This window comes from Gadus morhua, chromosome 6 (genome assembly GCF_902167405.1).
Source record: "Gadus morhua chromosome 6, gadMor3.0, whole genome shotgun sequence".
NCBI classification, from domain to species: Eukaryota; Metazoa; Chordata; class Actinopteri; order Gadiformes; family Gadidae; genus Gadus; species Gadus morhua.
This window is the reverse complement of record NC_044053.1, coordinates 629,276-650,209: the sequence shown is the minus strand read 5'-3', so window position 1 is coordinate 650,209 and position 20,934 is coordinate 629,276. Positions and strand designations below refer to the sequence as shown.

Here is a 20,934-nt window from a genome sequence, read left to right as displayed (position 1 = left end):
TTCTTTATATTATAGGGGCATATAATATATAGTGGGTCAATAACGACGAGTCAACAGTCGGGGCTAATTGTTTGTACAACATTAAACCTATGAATGTATTTTATTACCCCCTACATGGTGCACCCCAACCGTAATCCTCCATAGGAGGAGTGACGTCATGATGACGAGGGGAACAGCGTCACTCAGCGCTCCACCGCAGGTTGTGGGTCTCTCGGAGCGGGGTGGGTTGGACCCGAGACTCACGGGGTTTGATCATCAGGGTCCGGGATCGGCAGTAGGACGCGGCGCTGCGCAGAGGTGGATCTAGGAGATTTGAGTCGCCCCTTCATTTGGTTCCTTTTTGTATTTTGTTCTTGTCCTTGACACATGTATTATTGCTCTTCTGTCGGACTATCTCACTTCGGGCAAATCGATAATAGAAAATAATCCAATATAAAATCCGAATCCCGAAATGGCTCTTGGTCTCTTCGTGAAGATGCAGAAGATGCTCCGGTCTCCCCCGCGGCGGGTCGCGCAGTAGGAGAAGCTCTCTGAAGAACTGAGATCAAGTTGTGATTTGTGGACGTGAAGGAGCTGCTATCCCGTCGGAGTACAGGTGGGAAACCAGATTTATCTTGTTGTTTTTTCATGCAAATGTGTTAGATATAATTATTTTTATTTGTTTTATTGTCTTTAAAATGGTCAATGTTGTACTATAATAGGGTACCCCGTTAGAGTAGGAAGCTCTGTCCAAAAAAATGTCATTCATATATAAATATTTTAAACAAACAATTATTATTTCGATTTTATTAAAGAACATGGAGAAAGAATGGAGAAAGTGAGAGTCGGGGAAAGTCTGGTCAAATAAAGTAAGTTGACTAGAGCGAATAAGTGAAAGATAAAAAGAGAAAGACAGAGCGATGAGGATGGAGGAGAGAGAGAGAGAGAGAGAGAGAGAGAGAGAGAGAGAGAGAGAGAGAGAGAGAGAGAGAGAGAGAGAGAGAGAGAGAGAGAGAGAGAGAGAGAGAGAGAGAGAGAGAGAGAGAGAGAGAGAGAGAGAGCTTAAAGAAGATTCAGAGAGATGAATATAAAGAGAGAGACATAGAGAGAGGTAGAGCAAGAAGAGACCAGGAGAGAGACAGAAAGAGATACAGAGATGGTTGGTGACAGGGCTGTTGTGAGGTCACTCTCCTCCGGTCCAAACAGGAACAGGAAACACTAAGGGAGGCGTTGGTGTGGATGGACCGAACCTCTCTCACCTGAAGTCCTCCTCCTCCTCCCACGTGGCTTCAGCGTGGTTTGGGTTCAGGTTTGGGTTCAGGTTTAGGTTCAGGGTTGGGTTCAGGTCTAGGTTCAGGTTCTTGTTAGGTGTGGTTTGGGTTCAGGTCTAGGTTCAGGTTCTTGTTAGGTGTGGTTTGGGTTCAGGTGTGGTTTGGGTTCAGGTCTAGGTTCAGGTTCTTGTTAGGTGTGGTTTGGGTTCAGGTCTAGGTTCAGGTTCTTGTTAGGTGTGGTTTGGGTTCAGGTCTAGGTTCAGGTTCTTGTTAGGTGTGGTTTGGGTTCAGGTTTAGGTTCAGGTTTAGTCTAGGTGTGGTTTGGGTTCAGGTCTAGGTTCAGGTTCTTGTTAGGTGTGGTTTGGGTTCAGGTTTAGGTTCAGGTTTAGTCTAGGTGTGGTTTGGGTTCAGGTCTAGGTTCAGGTTCTTGTTAGGTGTGGTTTGGGTTCAGGTTTAGGTTCAGGGTTAGTCTAGGTGTGGTTTGGGTTCAGGTTTGGGTTCAGCTTTGGCTTCGGTTTTGGCCTGGGCGTGGTTCACCCCCCATGGCTCAGGGTTAGGGTTAGGGTCAGGGTTAGGGTTAGGGTCAGGGGGCGACTCAAAGGGCTTCCCCTACGACCCCTCACCCTGCGACCACTGAAGGACCAGGAAAAACAGACGATCACGGAAACCTCGAGCAGAAACCCAGAAGAGGGATCCCTCTCTCAGGGAGGGTGTTATGGCTGCCATCATCAGACCACCATGAGCAACACAGAGCTTTAGTCAAAGGAAGTCCTTAGAAATATAAATGAGTCATGAACCCATCCAGTGCTGGAGACCGGGAAGACCTTTCAGCTAGTCTTGTAAAAAGGTTTCTCCTTCTCCTTGAAAGCGTAATACTAGTACTACTAATAATACTACTACTAATACTACTGCTACTGCTACTACCTAATCCCTAATGTCAGGACACTGGAGCTCAAATGGTTGTTTTCCAGTATAACCAGCCGTCAGCAGACATGGATGGATGGACGCGGGTCACATGTTCGGGATTCAGGAACAATAATTCAAACCATCACTGTGCTGTCCAGCAATATGAAAGGCCGTTGCTGGTGTCCAGCAATAAGTACCCTAACTGAACTGAATATGAATTAGAGTTTACAATGACACAGGGTTATACTGTGAGCACCAGACACACAGCTGAGCCAGCTAAAGAGCATTGTCCTCCTGGAGCAGTGATGCTGTACGTTAGCGAGGTGCAGGAGTGACGTCTCAATGAGGCTCCCCCCCTCCCCCTCTCCAGCGGGGCTTTGGTGTTTGTGTTTGTGACCGGCAGCGTGTTGGTGTCTGGCTGGGGTCTGTCAATAGGTGCATTGTGGGGAAGGTTCACAGGCAGGTGAGGCTGAGCCTCGGAGCTGTTAGATGTTGAAGCTTCTCAGGTTCGTGGAGGCCCCGCGTGGGGGCTCCCTTTCAACGGCTGAATAATTGATACATCAAACTTAGGACTTACAAAGCTGGCAATCTAATCTCCTGACTATTTGATGAGCGCGGCCTGGGTTCATTGAGTGTGGCCGTTTGAAGGGGGGCTCGGTGGAGTCCCACTGGCCACGGCCGCAGGAGGTGACAGCGGAGAGCAGAGAACGGCTTCAAAGAGAACAGGACCGATGGATCTGTCGCCGTATTGGCCGTCTCTCTGGAGCAGGAGCAGAAGCTGATCATTGATTGGCTGATGTCTGCGTCTTTGCGGCTGGTTAAGTTTTGAAACAAAAAGCTTTAACGCCTCCTGGGTTGTGGTTGGAGGCCCCCTGGCCTCTCGGCCCCCTGGCCTCTCGGCCCCCTCTCCTGGGGTTTAAGGACCAGCCCCCCCCCCCCATGCCTTTAATACGGCTGAGGTCCAGAGGTGTGAAAGATGTTCCCATTCCTTAAGGACATGTTGACAGAGCAGGACGTTATGAGTGGCTTTACACAGAAAGGAGACGGGACGTGTGGACGTTAGTGTTAGCCCTGACCCCGGGGACGGAGCTCCACGAGGGGAAGGAGTAACCCGGAGGAGGAGGTGGAGCAGACGCTCTGGAGGAGCTGTACACAGGCTGAGGCTCACTAAGAGGGTCCATGTGAGGAGAGAGTAACCTTTGAGTAGTGGACCAGACGCTCTGAAGGAGCTGTACACAGGGTAAGGCTTCACTAAGAGGGTCCATGTGAGGAGAGAGTAACCTTTGAGTAGTGGACCAGACGCTCTGAAGGAGCTGTACACAGGGTAAGGCTTCACTAAGAGGGTCCATGTGAGGAGAGAGTAACCTTTGAGTAGTGGACTAGGCGCTCTGAAGGAGCTGTACACAGGGTAAGGCTTCACTAAGAGGGTCCATGTGAGGAGAGAGTAACCTTTGAGTAGTGGACCAGACGCTCTGAGCCGTACACAGGCTGAGGCTCACTAAGCGGGTCCATGTGAGGAGAGAGTAACCTTTGCGTGTCTCGTTGTCCATACCGGGGTGATGGTGTGGTAGGCCTCACATCGAGCTGTTTTATGTTTTCAGATCATCTGGAATGGGTTTTCTAAAGTGTGAGGTGAAGAAATCTGGCAGCTCTCTGTTGGACTCGGAACATAATCGAATAATATAAATAGTAGAAGTGTCAAATGGCTTTTGCCAGTATTGTAATAAAGAAGCAACACTCTGTCTGCCTAATAAGGTCCTCTTTAGTCTTTCTTTAGCAGGGGAGGACTTTCCATGGCCAGGGATGTTGGGTGTGATATCCCTGGCTGAAGCTGTAGATCCAGGCCCGACACTACCAGGCCTGATCTGACCGCAGAACCCACCGTGCCTTAAAGAGTGTTTTCTAGTTCCCAGTTGACCCCGTTGCACTTTGATCTTATGACATTTGATTTTGTTCCCACGCCAACTCTGAATGCAGCAGACATGATTTTAGTAATTTATTGTGTCATAATTCCTGAGCTTTGTGAAATCGACATAACTGTTCTCAGATTTCTATCGTCTCTTCAGGGAACAGGGATAACAGGAGAAAGAATACTTGGTAAATAATTTGTTTCCAACCAAATTCTAATTCAACTTTTGCCAAGATGTGATTATCCATTTGTCACACCAAATGATTCTGTTATCCTGACCCCCCCCCCCCCCACCCCCCTCTCTCTCTCTCTCTCTCTCTCTCTCTCTCTCTCTCTCTCTCTCTCTCTCTCTCTCTCTCTCTCTCTCTCTCTCTCTCTCCCTCTCACTCTTTCTCTCTCAGACCCTGTTTCTGATGAGCGTATGAACCAACCACCCCAATCTCTCTTTTCCAATCTGTAACCAATGCAGAGGATCTCTAGAAGAACAACTTCCTATCTGGAACCCTCCAGTGAAGACAACTTCCTGTCTGGAACCCACCAGTGAAGACAAATTCCAGTCTGGACCTCATCTCTAGAAGGCCACCTTGTTTCTGGAGCCCCTCCAGTGAAGATAACGTCTGGAGACCCCTGTAGTAAGGTAGCTTCCTGTCTGGAACCATTTCCCCCTTCTTTTCTCCTCCAGGGATTAAGGCCTATCGCATACCTAGCTCCTGATTCTCAAACCCAAGAGCTAATCTTAGACTGTTACGTGGAGCCACAAGCTTCATGGGTTCAGTGTTCAGTCTCAGGTTCTGTACCAAAGTCTCTCTAACACTCTGATCCTAGTTCCCTCGGAATCGTCCGACCTCTGCTTCCACCACCACCTCCCCATCGGTGCCACCCCTACCACCACGCCAACGGCCATGGCTCGGAGCTCCTCTGGACGGACAGCTCCAGTCCTACAGCCATCTCCCTGGAGCCAGTGAGCACAGCGCACAGAGAAGGAACAGAATAGAGGAGCTCAAAGGCCAGAGGAGCTGGGAGCCCGTCCCTCTGGCAGCCAGCAGGGGGCGCGCCCGGCCAGAAGCCACACTGGGACTATGCAGCTGGGGCCGGTGGCGCTGGCACTGGTGATGCTCAGCTCCATGAGCACCAGCCTCCCGGAGGAGGGGCTCGCCCAGCCAGCGCTGCCCAGGGCCCGGAGGCACCGACGGGGTGAGCTCCCTGGGCCGCGACCATGGAGGGGCTGGGTCGCTGTGGTCGCTGGTTGACCGCTGACTACTGAGCTTTGTCTTGTCTTTTATTATAAAAAATATATCCATCATTTAGCTGTCCAGATGTGTACCTTTTAACGCATTAACCATTTAAAATGACTTGAATGAATGTTCTTAGGGCTTGACAGCTACACTTTTACACTATTAGACCCTGAACATTACACTATTAAGCTATTAAACCATGACCATAACACTATTAAGCTATTAAACCATGACCATAACACTATTAAGCTATTAAACCCTGACCATAACACTATTAACTTATTAAACCCTGACCATAACACTATTACACTATTAAACCCTGACCATAACACTATTAACTTATTAAACCCTGACCATAACACTATTACACTATTAAACCCTGACCATAACACTATTACACTATTAAACCCTGACCATAACACTATTACACTATTAAACCCTGACCACTGCACTATTACACTATTAAACCCTGACCACTGCACTATTACACTATTAAACCCTGACCACTGCACTATTACACTATTAAACCCTGACCACTGCACTATTACACTATTAAACCCTGACCATAACACTATTACACTATTAAACCCTGACCATAACACTATTACACTATTAAACCCTGACCACTGCACTATTACACTATTAAACCCTGACCATAACACTATTACACTATTAAACCCTGACCATAACACTATTACACTATTAAACCCTGACCATAACACTATTACACTATTAAACCCTGACCATAACACTATTACACTGTTAAACCCTGACCATAACACTATTACACTATTAAACCCTGACCATAACACTATTACACTATTAAACCCTGACCATAACACTATTACACTATTAAACCCTGACCATAACACTATTACACTGTTAAACCCTGACCATAACACTATTACACTGTTAAACCCTGACCATAACACTATTACACTATTAAACCCTGACCATAACACTATTACACTATTAAACCCTGACCACTGCACTATTACACTATTACACCCTGAACATTATACTTTTAAGCTATTACACCCTCACCACTACACTAATACATCCTGAAAACTGCATTATTGCAGTATTACACCCTGAACATTACACTATTACACTAATACACCCTGACCATAACACTATTACACTATTACACCCTGACCATAACACTATTACACTAATACACCCTGACCATAACACTATTACACTAATACACCCTGACCACTACACTATCACACCCTGACCACTACACTATCACACCCTGACCACTACACTATCACACCCTGACCACTACACTATCACACCCTGACCACTACACTATCACACCCTGACCACTACACTATCACACCCTGACCACTACACTATCAAACCCTGACCACTACACTATCACACCCTGACCACTACACTATTACACCCTGACCACTACACTATCACACCCTGACCACTACACTATCACACCCTGACCACTACACTATCACACCCTGACCATAACACTATTACACCCTGACCACTACACTATCACACCCTGACCATAACACTATTACACCCTGACCACTACACTATCACACCCTGACCACTACACTATTACACCCTGACCACTACACTATCACACCCTGACCACTACACTATCACACCCTGACCACTACACTATCACACCCTGACCACTACACTATCACACCCTGACCACTACACTATCACACCCTGACCACTACACTATCACACCCTGACCACTACACTATCACACCCTGACCACTACACTATTACACCCTGACCACTACACTATCACACCCTGACCACTACACTATCACACCCTGACCATAACACTATTGCACCCTGACCAGACCCATGGGTAGTGTGCAAAATTTCCTAAAAGAGTTTCTTGTGCAATACATGGTGAACACCTGCATTGGATTCAATATTTTCCTTTGAGTGAACTAGTAGATGGCATCATAGCTACGGTAGCATCGCTATAGCATAAACAGGAACGGACAGCGCGTTCTCTCTCCAGTGTCTGGTTGTGCGTTCCGCAAAGAACAGATATGACATAAGTGAAGCTTTCTCTGGCAGTCAGATTGGCAAAGAATCCACCAGGGCATCTGACCCTGGTTTGCTCCAACAGGCCAGGTCATTGTAACGTTCGCACATGTTGGTAAATACTCGTGTCGTCCTACACTCCTGAATTCTGGTGGATCGTACACCAACTTCAGGGTGAGCTTGAGTTCACACAGATCTTACACCGTGGTCTTTTGATCCACAGAAGAAGAGAAGGGGAGACAGCTCTGTTGTCGTTGGGAGGGGTATAGCTCAGGGGGTCAACCTGAACTCTTCAGATATGGCTGCAGTACAGATGTACATAGTATGGTTCCCAGATTAAATCACAGAGGACTCCAGAATGCTTTACAACGAGAGAATGTTGCTGTCCAAACACAACACGAGCCAGATGAGCCACGCTGTAGACGAGAGGGACCTTCTTGCGGGGTTCATAGTCATAAATATCATAAGGTTAAGGTGTGCCTTTAGAGATGGTTCATTGTTTGCATTAGCCTAGAAGTGGTTTAGTTAAGATATTGGGTTAGAGATGGCCATGTTTAGGTATAAGGTTAGAGATGGTTATGGTTCGGTATTAAATCTGCAAACAAATATATTGAGCCCTGAAGCAGTGAACCCCTGAACATTAAAACCTCTTTACCTCCTCACACCTCTGACAGCCCTCCACAGCCCCACCTGTTGGCATCCTTGCCCCCCTCCCCGTCTGTAAGACACCTTTACCCCCGCTGCTCCTTCATGAGCTCTCAGTCAGATAAAGTGTCTGCTAAATGACTAAATCATGACTCCCTCAACCTCTGGATTTCCCGTAAGGGATCCGTAAAGCCTTGTCTTCCTCTCCCCCATCCCTCACCCCTCTCCCCCATCCCTCCCCCCAGTCAGCGCCGAGGGTCTGGCGGTGTGCCCCAAGGGCTGCGAGCGCTGCTCCGAGTACAACGGCTGTGTCAAGTGCAAGCCCAAACTCTTCATCTTCCTGGAGCGCAACGACATCCGTCAGATGGGGGTGTGCCTGGCCTCGTGTCCCGTGGGGTACTTCGGCATGAGGAACCCCGAAACCAACCGCTGCACGCGTGAGTTCTATTGCCGCTGGGTTTAACTCATCCAAACTCGACCCACAGGGTGGATTGCATCGACACGTGATGCGACCGACGCGTGACGACCACACACGAGATGACCAAACACGTTCCATCATCCCAACACTCAACACCAACACACAACTGAACACTCAACTAAACAAACACCTTCAACTAACCAAACCCTCTAATTACGCAACACCAGACACTCCACTGAAACAGTCAAAACTAACTGGATTAACGACACGTTTGCGACACACCAACTAATCCCTCAACTAATGGAATAGTCAAAACAAACCCAATCAATCATCAAACACTAGGCCAATGATTTGACTGAACTCTTAAGTTGGGCTGGGGATGCTGCCAGAATGAAAGCTTCTCCACCGCGGGGTGTCGGACAGCTTCGTCCAAACTACCAGGTTAAAGCTTTGTGGCGATCAACTCATCACTTCTCCTCAGAAATGAAAAGCTGGTTCTTTGTACATTGGTTGTTTTTAGTGAACAGAGAATAGGGACGGAATTTATCCTGTGGAGAACATATAAAGGCAGACTGAACAAACGATCAGCCCAGTGGAGCCCCCAGAGCCGGAGGGAGCGGGACTGACATGCCAGACTCCTGTCTTCCAAGGAATCTCCCTGCTCCTTCTGGAATCAATGAGGCATTTTGTTGTCTTGTCTTGTTTAGTTTGGATCCATCACAGACGTCTTGGTAATGAGACCACAGGTGATTGTAATAAAATAACAGTTGAAATCCAGCGAGTGATGTCTGGAGCCGAAGAGCAGTGCGATTGTGCCACTTGGTTGGGTTGGTTCGGGTTGACAAACTGCAACACCAACAGTTGGTGTTGGCCGAGTTCTGCTTCTGCATCCTACAGCCAACGAAGGCATACCCTGGGTCTCTACGCCCTCTCTGGCTTTACCGTATGCTCCTGAGCATACTGCGCCAACAGTCACCAACAGCTGTGTTTTTTAATGTATATGTGAACCTCCTCAACGATAAGAAGGGATCTGAAGACGAAGCAGCTGAGACGGCCTGACGGGTTGATATGCTGTGTGGCCGGACTCCGACCTGGTGGTGAACGAGGTCGTCTCCTGGATCCCGGTAACCAGCGATGACTCAGAGTGAGGTCTGCCAGTTTAGATCTCGACGAAAAACCTTTGACAGGACAACACACCAACACAAAGCAGAGCCTCGCCGGGTAGTTCCTGGCCCAGCGCCTGCTGACTGCGTGCCTCAAACCTCTGAGCGAGGGTGCAGCCGAGCTCGGCCAATACGACTCCGACCGTTGTTTACCAAACCTACCTTGGCCGATCCTGGAGCAACACGCCAGCACTTTGACAACGTTTGTTTCCTTTTGCTCGTGGGCAAACAAAAAAATGAAGAATTGGAAGAGACTACCAAAGAAGTTAGCATCTGAAATGCACTGTAGTTGGTCTGTTTTGAGAGGAAGTTTGCTTCCTGTGCTCCCATGTAGAGGGTTCATACCGTCAGCCTGCTGGGAATGATGTCACTTCCTATTTTCTACAGTGCATCTCAAATCCCACATTATGGATGTATACAGTTCAGACAAGCCCTATGATGATTACTGTCGCAATAAAAGACCTGTATGACATCTCTGAAATGCACTCCAGGATGTGTACTGTGTCTCAGTGACATACCCATAGATCCTCATGAACCTCCACAGTATCTGAATACACATACAGGATAGGGTGTTCACAGAACCCTTATCAATGTGTATTTGGTCAACACTTTGGAAAACTGACAACCTGTACTGTCACTTTTTCATTCCAGCTATTATTATTGTCTTAACAAAAGCTACAAAGAAGTTCTACTACTAAAAGCAAGAGAAAACGTGACACAGAGCAAGTTTGATTTGTTTTTAACTGATTTATATTCGATAATACACTGCGGGCTAACCAGCAGACGACCCGTCCCTCAGTCCTACATGCCGACGGGATCTCTGACAAAGTGATACCAACTGCCGCTAAAGCCTTTCCAGAGCGGCGGGCTGTTATTTGCTTTCCCCACAGGAAGGAGAATAGCGATTCCACTGCGCTGTTGGATGAGCTGTGGCTTGATCACATAATATCTTTCAGATGTGGTGATTTCTGCGGGCCTCCCTGCCGCAGCAGAGGTCTGCGTCACACGAGGGAGTCCAGACCATGGCAGGGGGTCTGTTGTCTGGATGGCATAGCGTTGCTGGTTCCATTCTCGGCCTCTCCTGGATTTGGATCTGGAGGTTCTCTTGTGCAAGAGGCCTCAGGTTTCATGTTCCAATCTGGGGGTGTTCTTATCACGAGGTTGTTGGGGAAGCACTGCTTGATGCAGTGGACTGAGCAGAGGAAGAGAAGGCTCTCCAGTCCAGCGCAGCCCGGTTGTGCACGTTGGTGCAACAGACTAATGGGAAGCTTGCATAACAGAGTGAGGCGTGCAGTGTACTTTACACAGAGGTTTCCTAAGTGATGAGTGATCTGCAACAGTAAGACGATGAACTGCTGTTAGTGGCTCCACACGGGAGGCTCACAGCTCACAGCCCACATGATCTCCTCACAATGACTGTGCCTTGTTAGCTCTCCGTCCTCACGAGCATTAAGAGGTATTTTATGGATAGCACACAGACTGTCAGACGGTACCTGAGATCTGACGGTCTGCTGAGGGTCTATCGGCTGCTAGGAAACATGCTCTTATAGTTTTGACCTTTTAAGCCTTTTACTGACATTTTTAAGATTGTTGGTATGTGTACATAATACACAGTATATAATACATCTGTGTGATTATGAACAACTATTAATGCATATAAAAACAACGATGTTGATACACATTTTCTGAATTGCTCAGTTTATTGTCAAAATGTTGCAAGCATTAAATTGTTGTCGATGGATTGTCTGTTTGCCTAGGACTCTAGCTAAAGGGTATTAGGTATTTTTGGCAGAAAGAGCCGTGGTTTGACTTTAATTGTGTTCTAAAGAACTTAAAAGTGTATTTTGGTTTCGAAGGATGTGCTGGGAAAACAATGTGGTTCACCTCACAAATCAACTCGTTAAAATACCTCTCCTCGCTCTTGTTGTTGCAAGATTTGAGTCATTTTCCATTACTCAAATCAGCTCTGCATTTCAACAAAATGGTGCTCAGACATGCATATTAAAACAAATGTGATATTGTTAAAATGATAAAACGCTCATTTGAATTTAAATTCTTAAAATGACTCAATATAAATTAAGAATATACTTAAACAGATATCAAGAATGTTTACCACAGTTCCCGCAAAAAGTTAGAATCTTAATTTTTCACCATCTCAGCTATCATCCTACTAGACCCACTGCAGCTAACCTGGAGCTAGCACCTATCCAGTCTAAGGCCCACTGTGGCTAACCTGGAGCTAGCATCCATCCATTCTTATGTCCACTACAGCTAACCGGGAGCTAGCATCCATCCAGTCTGAGGCTCATTACAGCTAACCTGGAGCTAGCATCCATCCTGTCTAATGCCCACTGCAGCTAACCGGGAGCTAGCATCCATCCTGTCTAATGCCCACTGCAGCTAACCCGGAGCTAGCATCCATCCTGTCTAACCTGGAGCTAGCATCCATCTTTGCTAACCGGGGCTAGCATCCATCCTGTCTGAGGCCAACCTGAAGACAGTATCCATGCAGCTGTCTGTGAGGGTATTGTTAGAAACATTTGTCTACCGTTATAGCACGGGAACGTTAGCGCTGTCAAATTTAGCCGCCAAGCGCTTACAATAATAACTGTAAGCAGCAGTCCAAAGCACTGTGGTCCCCTGTGTCTCTGGCCCCCAGGTGGAAATACTGCAGCTCAAATGATGTGTATGACCGGCCGTAAATACATACAGAGCTGCCGGCCGCCGCCTCCTTCCCTCCTCGTCGTTCTGCGAGCATTCCTGTCAGTTTGTGGTTTCTGACTGAGACTCAGTTGAAGCAGTTAAGAGGAGTTTGAGGAATTGCGTTTCAGAGCGATGTGATCGGGTTGCTGTGGGGTTTCATATCGTGGGGTTCACTGAGAGCTGAGGTGGGGCGTCTGGTTTGGGGTCCGCTGACACATGGCGGCTTCAGTACACAAGCACATCTTAATGCATACAAACAGTATAAATTAGGTCCTGGTTCACTGGTTAAAAAAATTATTATAACGGAACTACATCTATTCCAGTCCAGATGCACTCCCTCAATCTAAATCCACCTCATCAGCACCGTGAGTCCATCATTAAACTGCTCAATACAAGTAATACTGCTTCTAATAACAATCAATAGTTGGTTCATTCATGAAAGAATCTTATTTGGTCAGTTTGAAGTTCTAGCTTGACGAGCCCTAGCTCAAGACGTCGTCTGATTTAGAGCAGCAACAAAAGTAGTTGATAGTGTTGTTGTTGGAATGATGGTTGTATTGACTCGGCCCTGTCCTCTGATCTCTCCTGTGTCTTCCAGAGTGTAAAATAGAAAACTGTGAGGCCTGTTTCAACCGCAACTTCTGCACCAAGTGTAAGGACGGCTTCTACTCCCACCGGGGGAGGTGTCATGGGACCTGTCCCCCCGGCCTCACCAACACCAACGGCACCATGGAATGCATCGGTAGGTCGACCCTCTGACTTACTCCTCTAACGCACAACAGACCCTCTGCTGGACGCATTCACTCTCACCGGATAAAGCCTCACCACCGCGTGGGTCGCAGGATGGCGACAATCAATACGTTCTGCTCTGCGTGCCTTGTCTGTTTCATCATTGCTGTGTTTGAAGACACAGCATGAGTGTTGTGTGGATGAACCACATCCATAGAGAGATGGTGATTCACTCTTTAGGCTCACTGCCTTGCCGTGAAAATGAGAAGGACTTTCTGGTTGCACTGAAGTTCCTCCGCAGATGGGTCCGGGCGTGTTCAGGAAGCCCGGCCTTAGAGCCAAGCACCCCCGCGTCAAATCAATGCGTGAAGGGATTGAGTTTACGAAAGTGTGTGCGTGTGATTGAGTGAATGGGTGTGGATGAATGAGTGAATGAGTGTGTGCAGTGCTCTGGGACTGTCCCGAGTAGAGCTATGGTAAACATGGTTCCTACCCCCTCTGACGGGTTCTGATCAGATCCCCGTGGCAACAGCCCCCATGGCGTGCTGGTGAGCGGTCTGGGACGCCTCGCTCAGCAGCCGCTAAACGCTCGGCGCTGGCAGCCCTTCTGCTGTCAGAGCGGGGGCCCGGGGGGGGGGGGGGGGGGCAGGAGACAAACCAACTGGGAGCTCTGCTCTGCAGGGATGCTCTTGCTCAACCACACATGGGCTGTTAGACGCAGCGCAGCGCGGCCAGAACCCGGTCCCTGGAGGGCTCTGGGGGAGGGCCGTGACGCAGGGTTCAGCAGCAGGAGCGATGGATGGGCTCCATGCCGCGGAACAGAAGACCTGGAATCCCAGAATGGTTCTGTGACATCACTTCCTGCTTCTCAAAACCAAAGCCTGAGAACATTTTGAAAGTCATATATTGCATCCTATTTGCCATTTCATTCATCATTGTCAGGTCAAACAGAAACTTTCTTGCAAATGACTTTCATTGGTCAGTGCAGGTGTGAACAGAGATAAAGGTTTCATTGCCTGGGTGTTGTTTATTCATTTCAAATGTTGAGCAAACAGATTAATCTAACAAAACAAAATAAGCCACATGGCCAATGATTCGGGATGTTAACTGTTCAGTATCGGTGTGATGCGTTTGTTATCGTACCTCCTGATATCATACGTAGGTTTGGGCCTGTACCTCAGAGGGGTGGAGCAGTCTTCTCAGTGTAGCTCCACCCTCTGACGGTGCTGTGTCCTCATGTGTAGCTCCACCCTCTGACGGTGCTGTGTCCTCATGTGTGGCTCCACCCTCTGACGGTGCTGTGTCCTCATGTGTAGCTCCACCCTCTGACGGTGCTGTGTCCTCATGTGTAGCTCCACCCTCTGACGGTGCTGTGTCCTCATGTGTGGCTCCACCCTCTGACGGTGCTGTCTCCTCAGTGTAGCTCCACCCTCTGACGGTGCTGTGTCCTCATGTGTGGCTCCACCCTCTGACGGTGCTGTGTCCTCATGTGTGGCTCCACCCTCTGACGGTGCTGTCTCCTCATGTGTAGCTCCACCCTCTGACGGTGCTGTGTCCTCATGTGTAGCTCCACCCTCTGACGGTGCAGTCTCCTCATGTGTAGCTCCACCCTCTGACGGTGCTGTCTCCTCAGTGTAGCTCCACCCTCTGACGGTGCTGTGTCCTCATGTGTAACTCCACCCTCTGACGGTGCTGTCTCCTCAGTGTAGCTCCACCCTCTGACGGTGCTGTGTCCTCATGTGTAGCTCCACCCTCTGACGGTGCTGTGTCCTCATGTGTAGCTCCACCCTCTGACGGTGCTGTGTCCTCATGTGTAGCTCCACCCTCTGACGGTGCTGTGTCCTCATGTGTAGCTCCACCCTCTGACGGTGCTGTGTCCTCATGTGTGGCTCCACCCTCTGACGGTGCTGTGTCCTCATGTGTAGCTCCACCCTCTGACGGTGCTGTGTCCTCATGTGTGGCTCCACCCTCTGACGGTGCTGTGTCCTCATGTGTAGCTCCACCCTCATGCCTTGCCCCTCCGCCCTCAGGCCAGCCGGTGGTGGAGTGTGAGCTGGCCGGGTGGAGCGCGTGGGGCTCCTGTATGAAGAAGAACAAGACGTGTGGCTTCAAGAAGGGCTCCGAGGCCCGTGTGAGGCTGCCCCTCCGGTCCGGCCCCCCGGTGGACGGGCCCCTGGGCCCCCCGGTGGACGGGCCCCTGGGCCCCCCGGTGGACGGGACCCCCCCGGGCCCCGGGGCCCCCCCGGCTCCGCTGGCCCCCCCGCCCTGCGAGCCCCAGACAGAGAGGAGGAAGTGTGTGGTGATGAAGACGCCGTGCACCAGAGGTACGGAAACTAACGGTAACTAAGTAACGGTAGTCCGCTGTTCTTGTATATAATAATCTCCATTATATCCTTTTTTCTAACCCTATATTATTTTAGTTTTCACGTAACAGTCAAGCATCCATAAAACCCTTTGAGCCCGAGCTGCGTCTCTGGTAAACACATCGGGCCGTTAGTCAGCGATCGGGGTCCTCTCCCAGCCAGAGGCACCACGCGGGTTGATTGGGTTTGGCTTGGCTCCCCCACCGCCACGGACACCAGAGTTCCTGACTTCCCAGCATGTAAACAGTGCAGGGCGTCTGTGAGCCAGAGCGATGACGGCTCCGTCTCTACGCAGCGGAGCTGGCCCGGGATCACAGCCCGGATCAGGGCTGTTAGTCTCGGTGCTCGCTGAGGCGTGAGGGTGACACGGATCTCATGTGTTTCTCACGCTCGCCGCGTCGACCCGCCGTCCAACTGCTGTCCCGCGGGTTAGCGCAGAGCTAACAGGCCGTGTCGCATACTCGGACAGCGTATACATTATCGGGTTCTGTTTCACTTCCCACAGGCTGAACAAAGAGCAGCGAGGTGCTGGGAGGAAGGAGGAAAGGATTAGAGGGGAAATGTTCGTCTGCTGAATCTTTAGCGGCCCTGTTAGCTGCTATTGTAGCCTTACGATAGGTTACAATGCAGCTTGTTAGACCTTGTTACAGCTGGTACCTCTTTTAGCATGTTGTAGCATGGAGCTAGGTTTTGCTGTTGCTTGAAACTTGGGCCTGTTTCGCTTGTAGCTAGGCCAGATGCTCCTCTTATAGCTGATACCTAGATCCTGTTGAAGGTTGTAGTTAGATGGTATTGTAGCATTTGCATAGTTCATATTGCAGCTTAGTTAGTGTAGCAATATATTTTTTAAAGCTGAAAAAGGTACGATTTTAGCTTCTAGCTCATTCGATTGTATGATATAGCTTGCGTATATTGGAGGAGCTAGCTAGGTCCTAAGTTAGCTTTTAGCTAGGACCTCTTGTATTGTGTATCTAGTTGCTATAGTAGCTTGTTGCTAATAGTGAATTACGGCAAGGGAAAAAGAAGATGTACACATTGTTCGCCGGCTGCCTTCCTGAGAGAATCTCCGCTGTAAGTTTGGGAGAATAAGAGTGAATTATTATAAACTGCCCCTTAAAAGGGGAATCGCTGACTGCCAAGTGTATAAACGTTGAGTTGCTGCATCACTGGAAAAAGGTGTCAGTGAACAGTGCTAGAAGAGCAGTTCATGATGAGTGAGGTGTCACGCGATAGGAGTGGAACCACAGAAGTCCTCTGGGATAAAACAAGGGACCAGACTTCAAGACGCTCAATCTGCCTGACCTGCAATCAGTTTGACCAACGATGTATAGAAATAAATTAAAGAATGGGTGAATTTGTAAGCGGCCGTTGTGACTCTTGAGTGGTGTGTGAATCAGCCATGTGCTACATCAGTGTAGCTGAGGAGTTTGGCTAATGGTCTGGGTACATAAACCCTTGCAGGCAGCGCTTGTATAACAACAGTGATTTACTGGATTGCGCAGCTACAATGGTTTGGCCACAGTTACCATTTTTTTCCACCCTTAGTGAAGCTCTCTGCAACACAGACTCACACGAAGACCAGTTTGGTTTGTTTCTCCACTTGTGATTGTTTTCACCAGACCGACTTGTTTACTTTGGAAGGAGAGACTTGTGCAATTAGTGTGGAGATAATTGATGGGGTTCCCCCCCGCTGGCTCCATTAGCGGTTTGTTATAGAGCTAATTAAGTGCTTAAACAGCTAGCACATCCGTTCGGAGGGCCGCAAGTCTGTTTCAGGGCCCTTAATGCACTCAGGGAACCTCTTAGGTACCGACTGGAACAATTACAAACAAATGTTAAGTACCGCTTTTGTTCTGGTCGGAGCGGCTGCCAGAGGAGGTGTATGAGTCAGGGACATGTTGATGGAGAGCATGTGGCACCAGGTTTATCTTTGGCTCTCAGTGGCTTTGAGGGTCCAGAACAGGACGAGGATGCCAGCCCGGAGTGGCGCTATAAGCCTCTGTACCTGGTCTCCGAGGGGGGGCACATGTGTGGAAGAGGCTGTAGTGTGTATTGTGCGACCCTGTGTGTTGTATTAGTGGGGGTGCCAAATAGTTACAATAGAGATAGAAAAAGTTCCCGGGACACATTTGGAACACAACACCTTTGGGACACACACCTGAGACACACCTGAGACACACACCTGAGACACACCTGAGGCACACCTGAGACACACCTGAGACACACACCTGAGACACACCTGAGACACACCTGAGACACACACCTGAGACACACACCTGAGACACACCTGAGACACAACTGAGACACACCTGAGACACACACCTGAGACACAGCTGAGACACACACCTGAGACACAGCTGAGACACACCTGAGGCACACCTGAGACACACCTGAGACACACCTGAGACACAGCTGAGACACACCTGAGACACACCTGAGACACGGCTGAGACAGAGCTGAGACACACCTGAGACACAGCGGAGACACACCTGAGACAGAGCTGAGACACACCTGAGACACAGCGGAGAAGCACACCTGAGGCACACCTGAGACACGGCTGAGACAGAGCTGAGACACACCTGAGACACACACCTGAGACACGGCTGACACACAGCTGAGACACACCTGAGACACAGCTGACCAGTCCTTGTTTAAAGTTCATCAGAATTTTGACCTTGGCAGCTTATGGCAGCAAGATGTGGAGTTCAGCAGCTCTGGGGTGGGTGCTGTTGTAGTTGCTGTAGGGTGTGGATGGGTGGGGGGGAGAGAGAAGGGTGGATCATCACGACACTGCAAGCTACAGAAAACCACTCAGGAGACAACTAATGGTAATCACTACAATTACATTATTTTACAAGGCTGTTAAACATAAGTGAAGGTCAACTAACTGGCACATAGTAGTGGAAAATGGAGAGCAGGACTTGAATAGAGGCCATCCACATGCTCCAAACACTTGGCTGGTGGATCAGATAGGTGTCACTAAGAAGCAGTTAAGGGCTAGGACGCACAAGGTTAGACTGAGGAGAACCCTGGACCACCTCCTCTCCTGATCACCTCCTCTCCTCTCCTCTCCTCTCCTCTCCTCTCCTCTCCTCTCCTCTCCTCCTCTCCTCTCCTGATCACCTCCTCTCCTCTCCTCTCCTCTCCTCTCCTCTCCTCTCCTCTCCTCTCCTCCTCTCCTCTCCTGATCACCTCCTCTCCTCTCCTCTCCTCTCCTCTCCTCTCCTCCTCTCCTCTCCTGATCACCTCCTCTCCTCTCCTCTCCTCTCCTCTCCTCTCCTCTCCTGATCACCCCCTCTCCTTTCCTCTCCTTCCTCAGGGAGGAGGAACAAGGGCGATCGACGGCACGACCCCGGCACCCGAAAGGAGCGAGAGAACAGTCGGGGGAGAGGGAGGGAGGGAGGGGGAGCAGGAGGAGCAGGAGGAGCAGGAGGAGCAGGAGGAGCCAAGAGACGGAAGGCCCAGAGCCAGACCAGCACCCAGCCCAGCTCCACCACCCGCTCCTCCGTCAGCTAACCGGATCCACCACCCGCTCCTCCTTCAGCTAACCGGCTCCACCACCCACTCCTCCATCAGCTAACCGGCTCCACCTCCCACTCCTCCATCAGCTAACCGGCTCCACCTCCACCCACTCCTCTGTCAGCTAACCGGCTCAACCACCCACTCCTCCGTCAGCTAACCGGCTCCACCACCCACTCCTCCATCAGCTAACCGGCTCCACCTCCACCCACTCTTCCGTCAGCAAACCGGATCCACCACCCACTCCTCCGTCAGCTAACCGGCTCCACCTCCACCCACTCCTCTGTCAGCTAACCGGCTCAACCACCCACTCCTCCATCAGCTAACCGGCTCCACCTCCACCCACTCCTCTGTCAGCTAACCGGCTCAACCACCCACTCCTCCATCAGCTAACCGGCTCCACCTCCACCCGCTCCTCCTTCAGCTAACCGGCTCCACCACCCACTCCTCCATCAGCTAACCGGCTCCACCACCCACTCCTCCATCAGCTAACCGGCTCCACCTCCACCCACTCCTCTGTCAGCTAACCGGCTCAACCACCCACTCCTCCATCAGCTAACCGGCTCCACCTCCACCCGCTCCTCCTTCAGCTAACCGGCTCCACCACCCACTCCTCCGTCAGCTAACCGGCTCCACCACACACTCCTCCATCAGCTAACCGGCTACACCACCCACTCCTCCGTCAGCTAACCGGCTCCACCACCCACTCCTCCGTCAGCTAACCGGCTCAACCACCACCCACTCCTCCATCAGCTAACCGGCTCCACCACCCACTCCTCCGTCAGCTAACCGGATCCACCACCCACTCCTCCATCAGCTAACCGGATCCACCACCCACTCCTCCGTCAGCTAACCGGCTCCACCACCCACTCCTCCGTCAGCTAACCGGCTCAACCTTCACCCACTCCTCCGTCAGCTAACCGGCTCAACCTCCACCAACTCCATCAGCTAACCGGCTCAACCTCCACCAACTCCGTCAGCAGAGAGCGACTGAGAAACATTTGCAGTTGGGGTTTTAATAAACTATCATGTAGAGAATCTGAGGTTTGACACCAGGTCTCCCCCAGACCAGGACCAGGTCTGACCCAGACCAGGACCAGGTCTCACCCGGACCAGGACCAGGTCTCCCCCAGACCAGGACCAGGTCTCACCCGGACCAGGACCAGGTCTCCCCCAGACCAGGACCAGGTCTCACCTAGACCAGGACCAGGTCTCACCCGGACCAGGAACAGGTCTCACCCAGACCAGGACCAGGTCTGACCCATACCAGGACCAGGTCTCACCCGGACCAGGACCAGGTCTGACCCAGACCAGGACCTGGTCTCACCCGGACCAGGTCTCACCCAGACCAGGACCAGGTCTGACCCGGACCAGGACCAGGTCTGACCCGGACCAGGACCAGGTCTCACCCAGACCAGGACCAGGTCTGACCCGGACCAGGACCAGGTCTCACCCAGAACAGGACCAGGTCTGACCCGGACCAGGACCAGGTCTGACCCGGACCAGGACCAGGTCTGACCCGGACCAGGACCAGGTCTCACCCGGACCAGGACCAGGTCTGACCCGGACCAGGACCAGGTCTGACCCGGACCAGGACCAGGTCTGAACGAGGAGCAGGTCTGACGAGGAGCAGGTCTGAACGAGGAGCATGGAGGGAGAGGAGACCAGCGTGAGGATCCACATGAGGGACGCTCTAACATCCACACAGGAGGAGCTGGAGAGAGGAGAACACGGCCCTCCTCTCAGAGAGGCGTGAGGAGCAACTCCATCTGCCCTCCTGCCCCGTCGTATATACCCCCCCCCCCCCCCCCCCCCCCCGTCTGATCCTAATCACAGCCTGCTTCTCATTGTTGTTGTTGTGTTTATGTTTGTGAAAGTGAGCTGACAGATAATGTGGCGTGGGAGGTGGAGGGTAAACACAGCGCAGTACCTTTCTCTGGAGCTGGGAGGAATCCGAGCGCTGGAACCCATTAGTGGTCTGAGTGTCATGGGGATCTCCGACCCAGGAGGAACTCAGAAGGTCTCACGCAAGACCTCCTCACGAGAACCACTCCTGCAGAGCGAGG

At 50.6% G+C, this 20,934-nt stretch overlaps 1 protein-coding gene across 1 annotated transcript; it reads left to right on the top strand.

Annotated features, from left to right (window-relative positions):
• The first annotated feature begins 255 nt into the window (after window positions 1-255).
• On the top strand, window positions 256-20,666 carry rspo1 (R-spondin 1). The gene is made up of 7 exons (XM_030359560.1): window positions 256-595; window positions 4,535-4,702; window positions 4,891-5,259; window positions 8,219-8,410; window positions 12,856-12,999; window positions 15,017-15,310; window positions 18,669-20,666. Exons 3-7 carry the CDS (start codon window positions 5,145-5,147, stop codon window positions 18,863-18,865), a joined length of 942 nt encoding a protein of 313 aa, XP_030215420.1. The 5' UTR covers window positions 256-595; window positions 4,535-4,702; window positions 4,891-5,144; the 3' UTR covers window positions 18,866-20,666.
• Window positions 20,667-20,934: the final 268 nt, after the last annotated feature.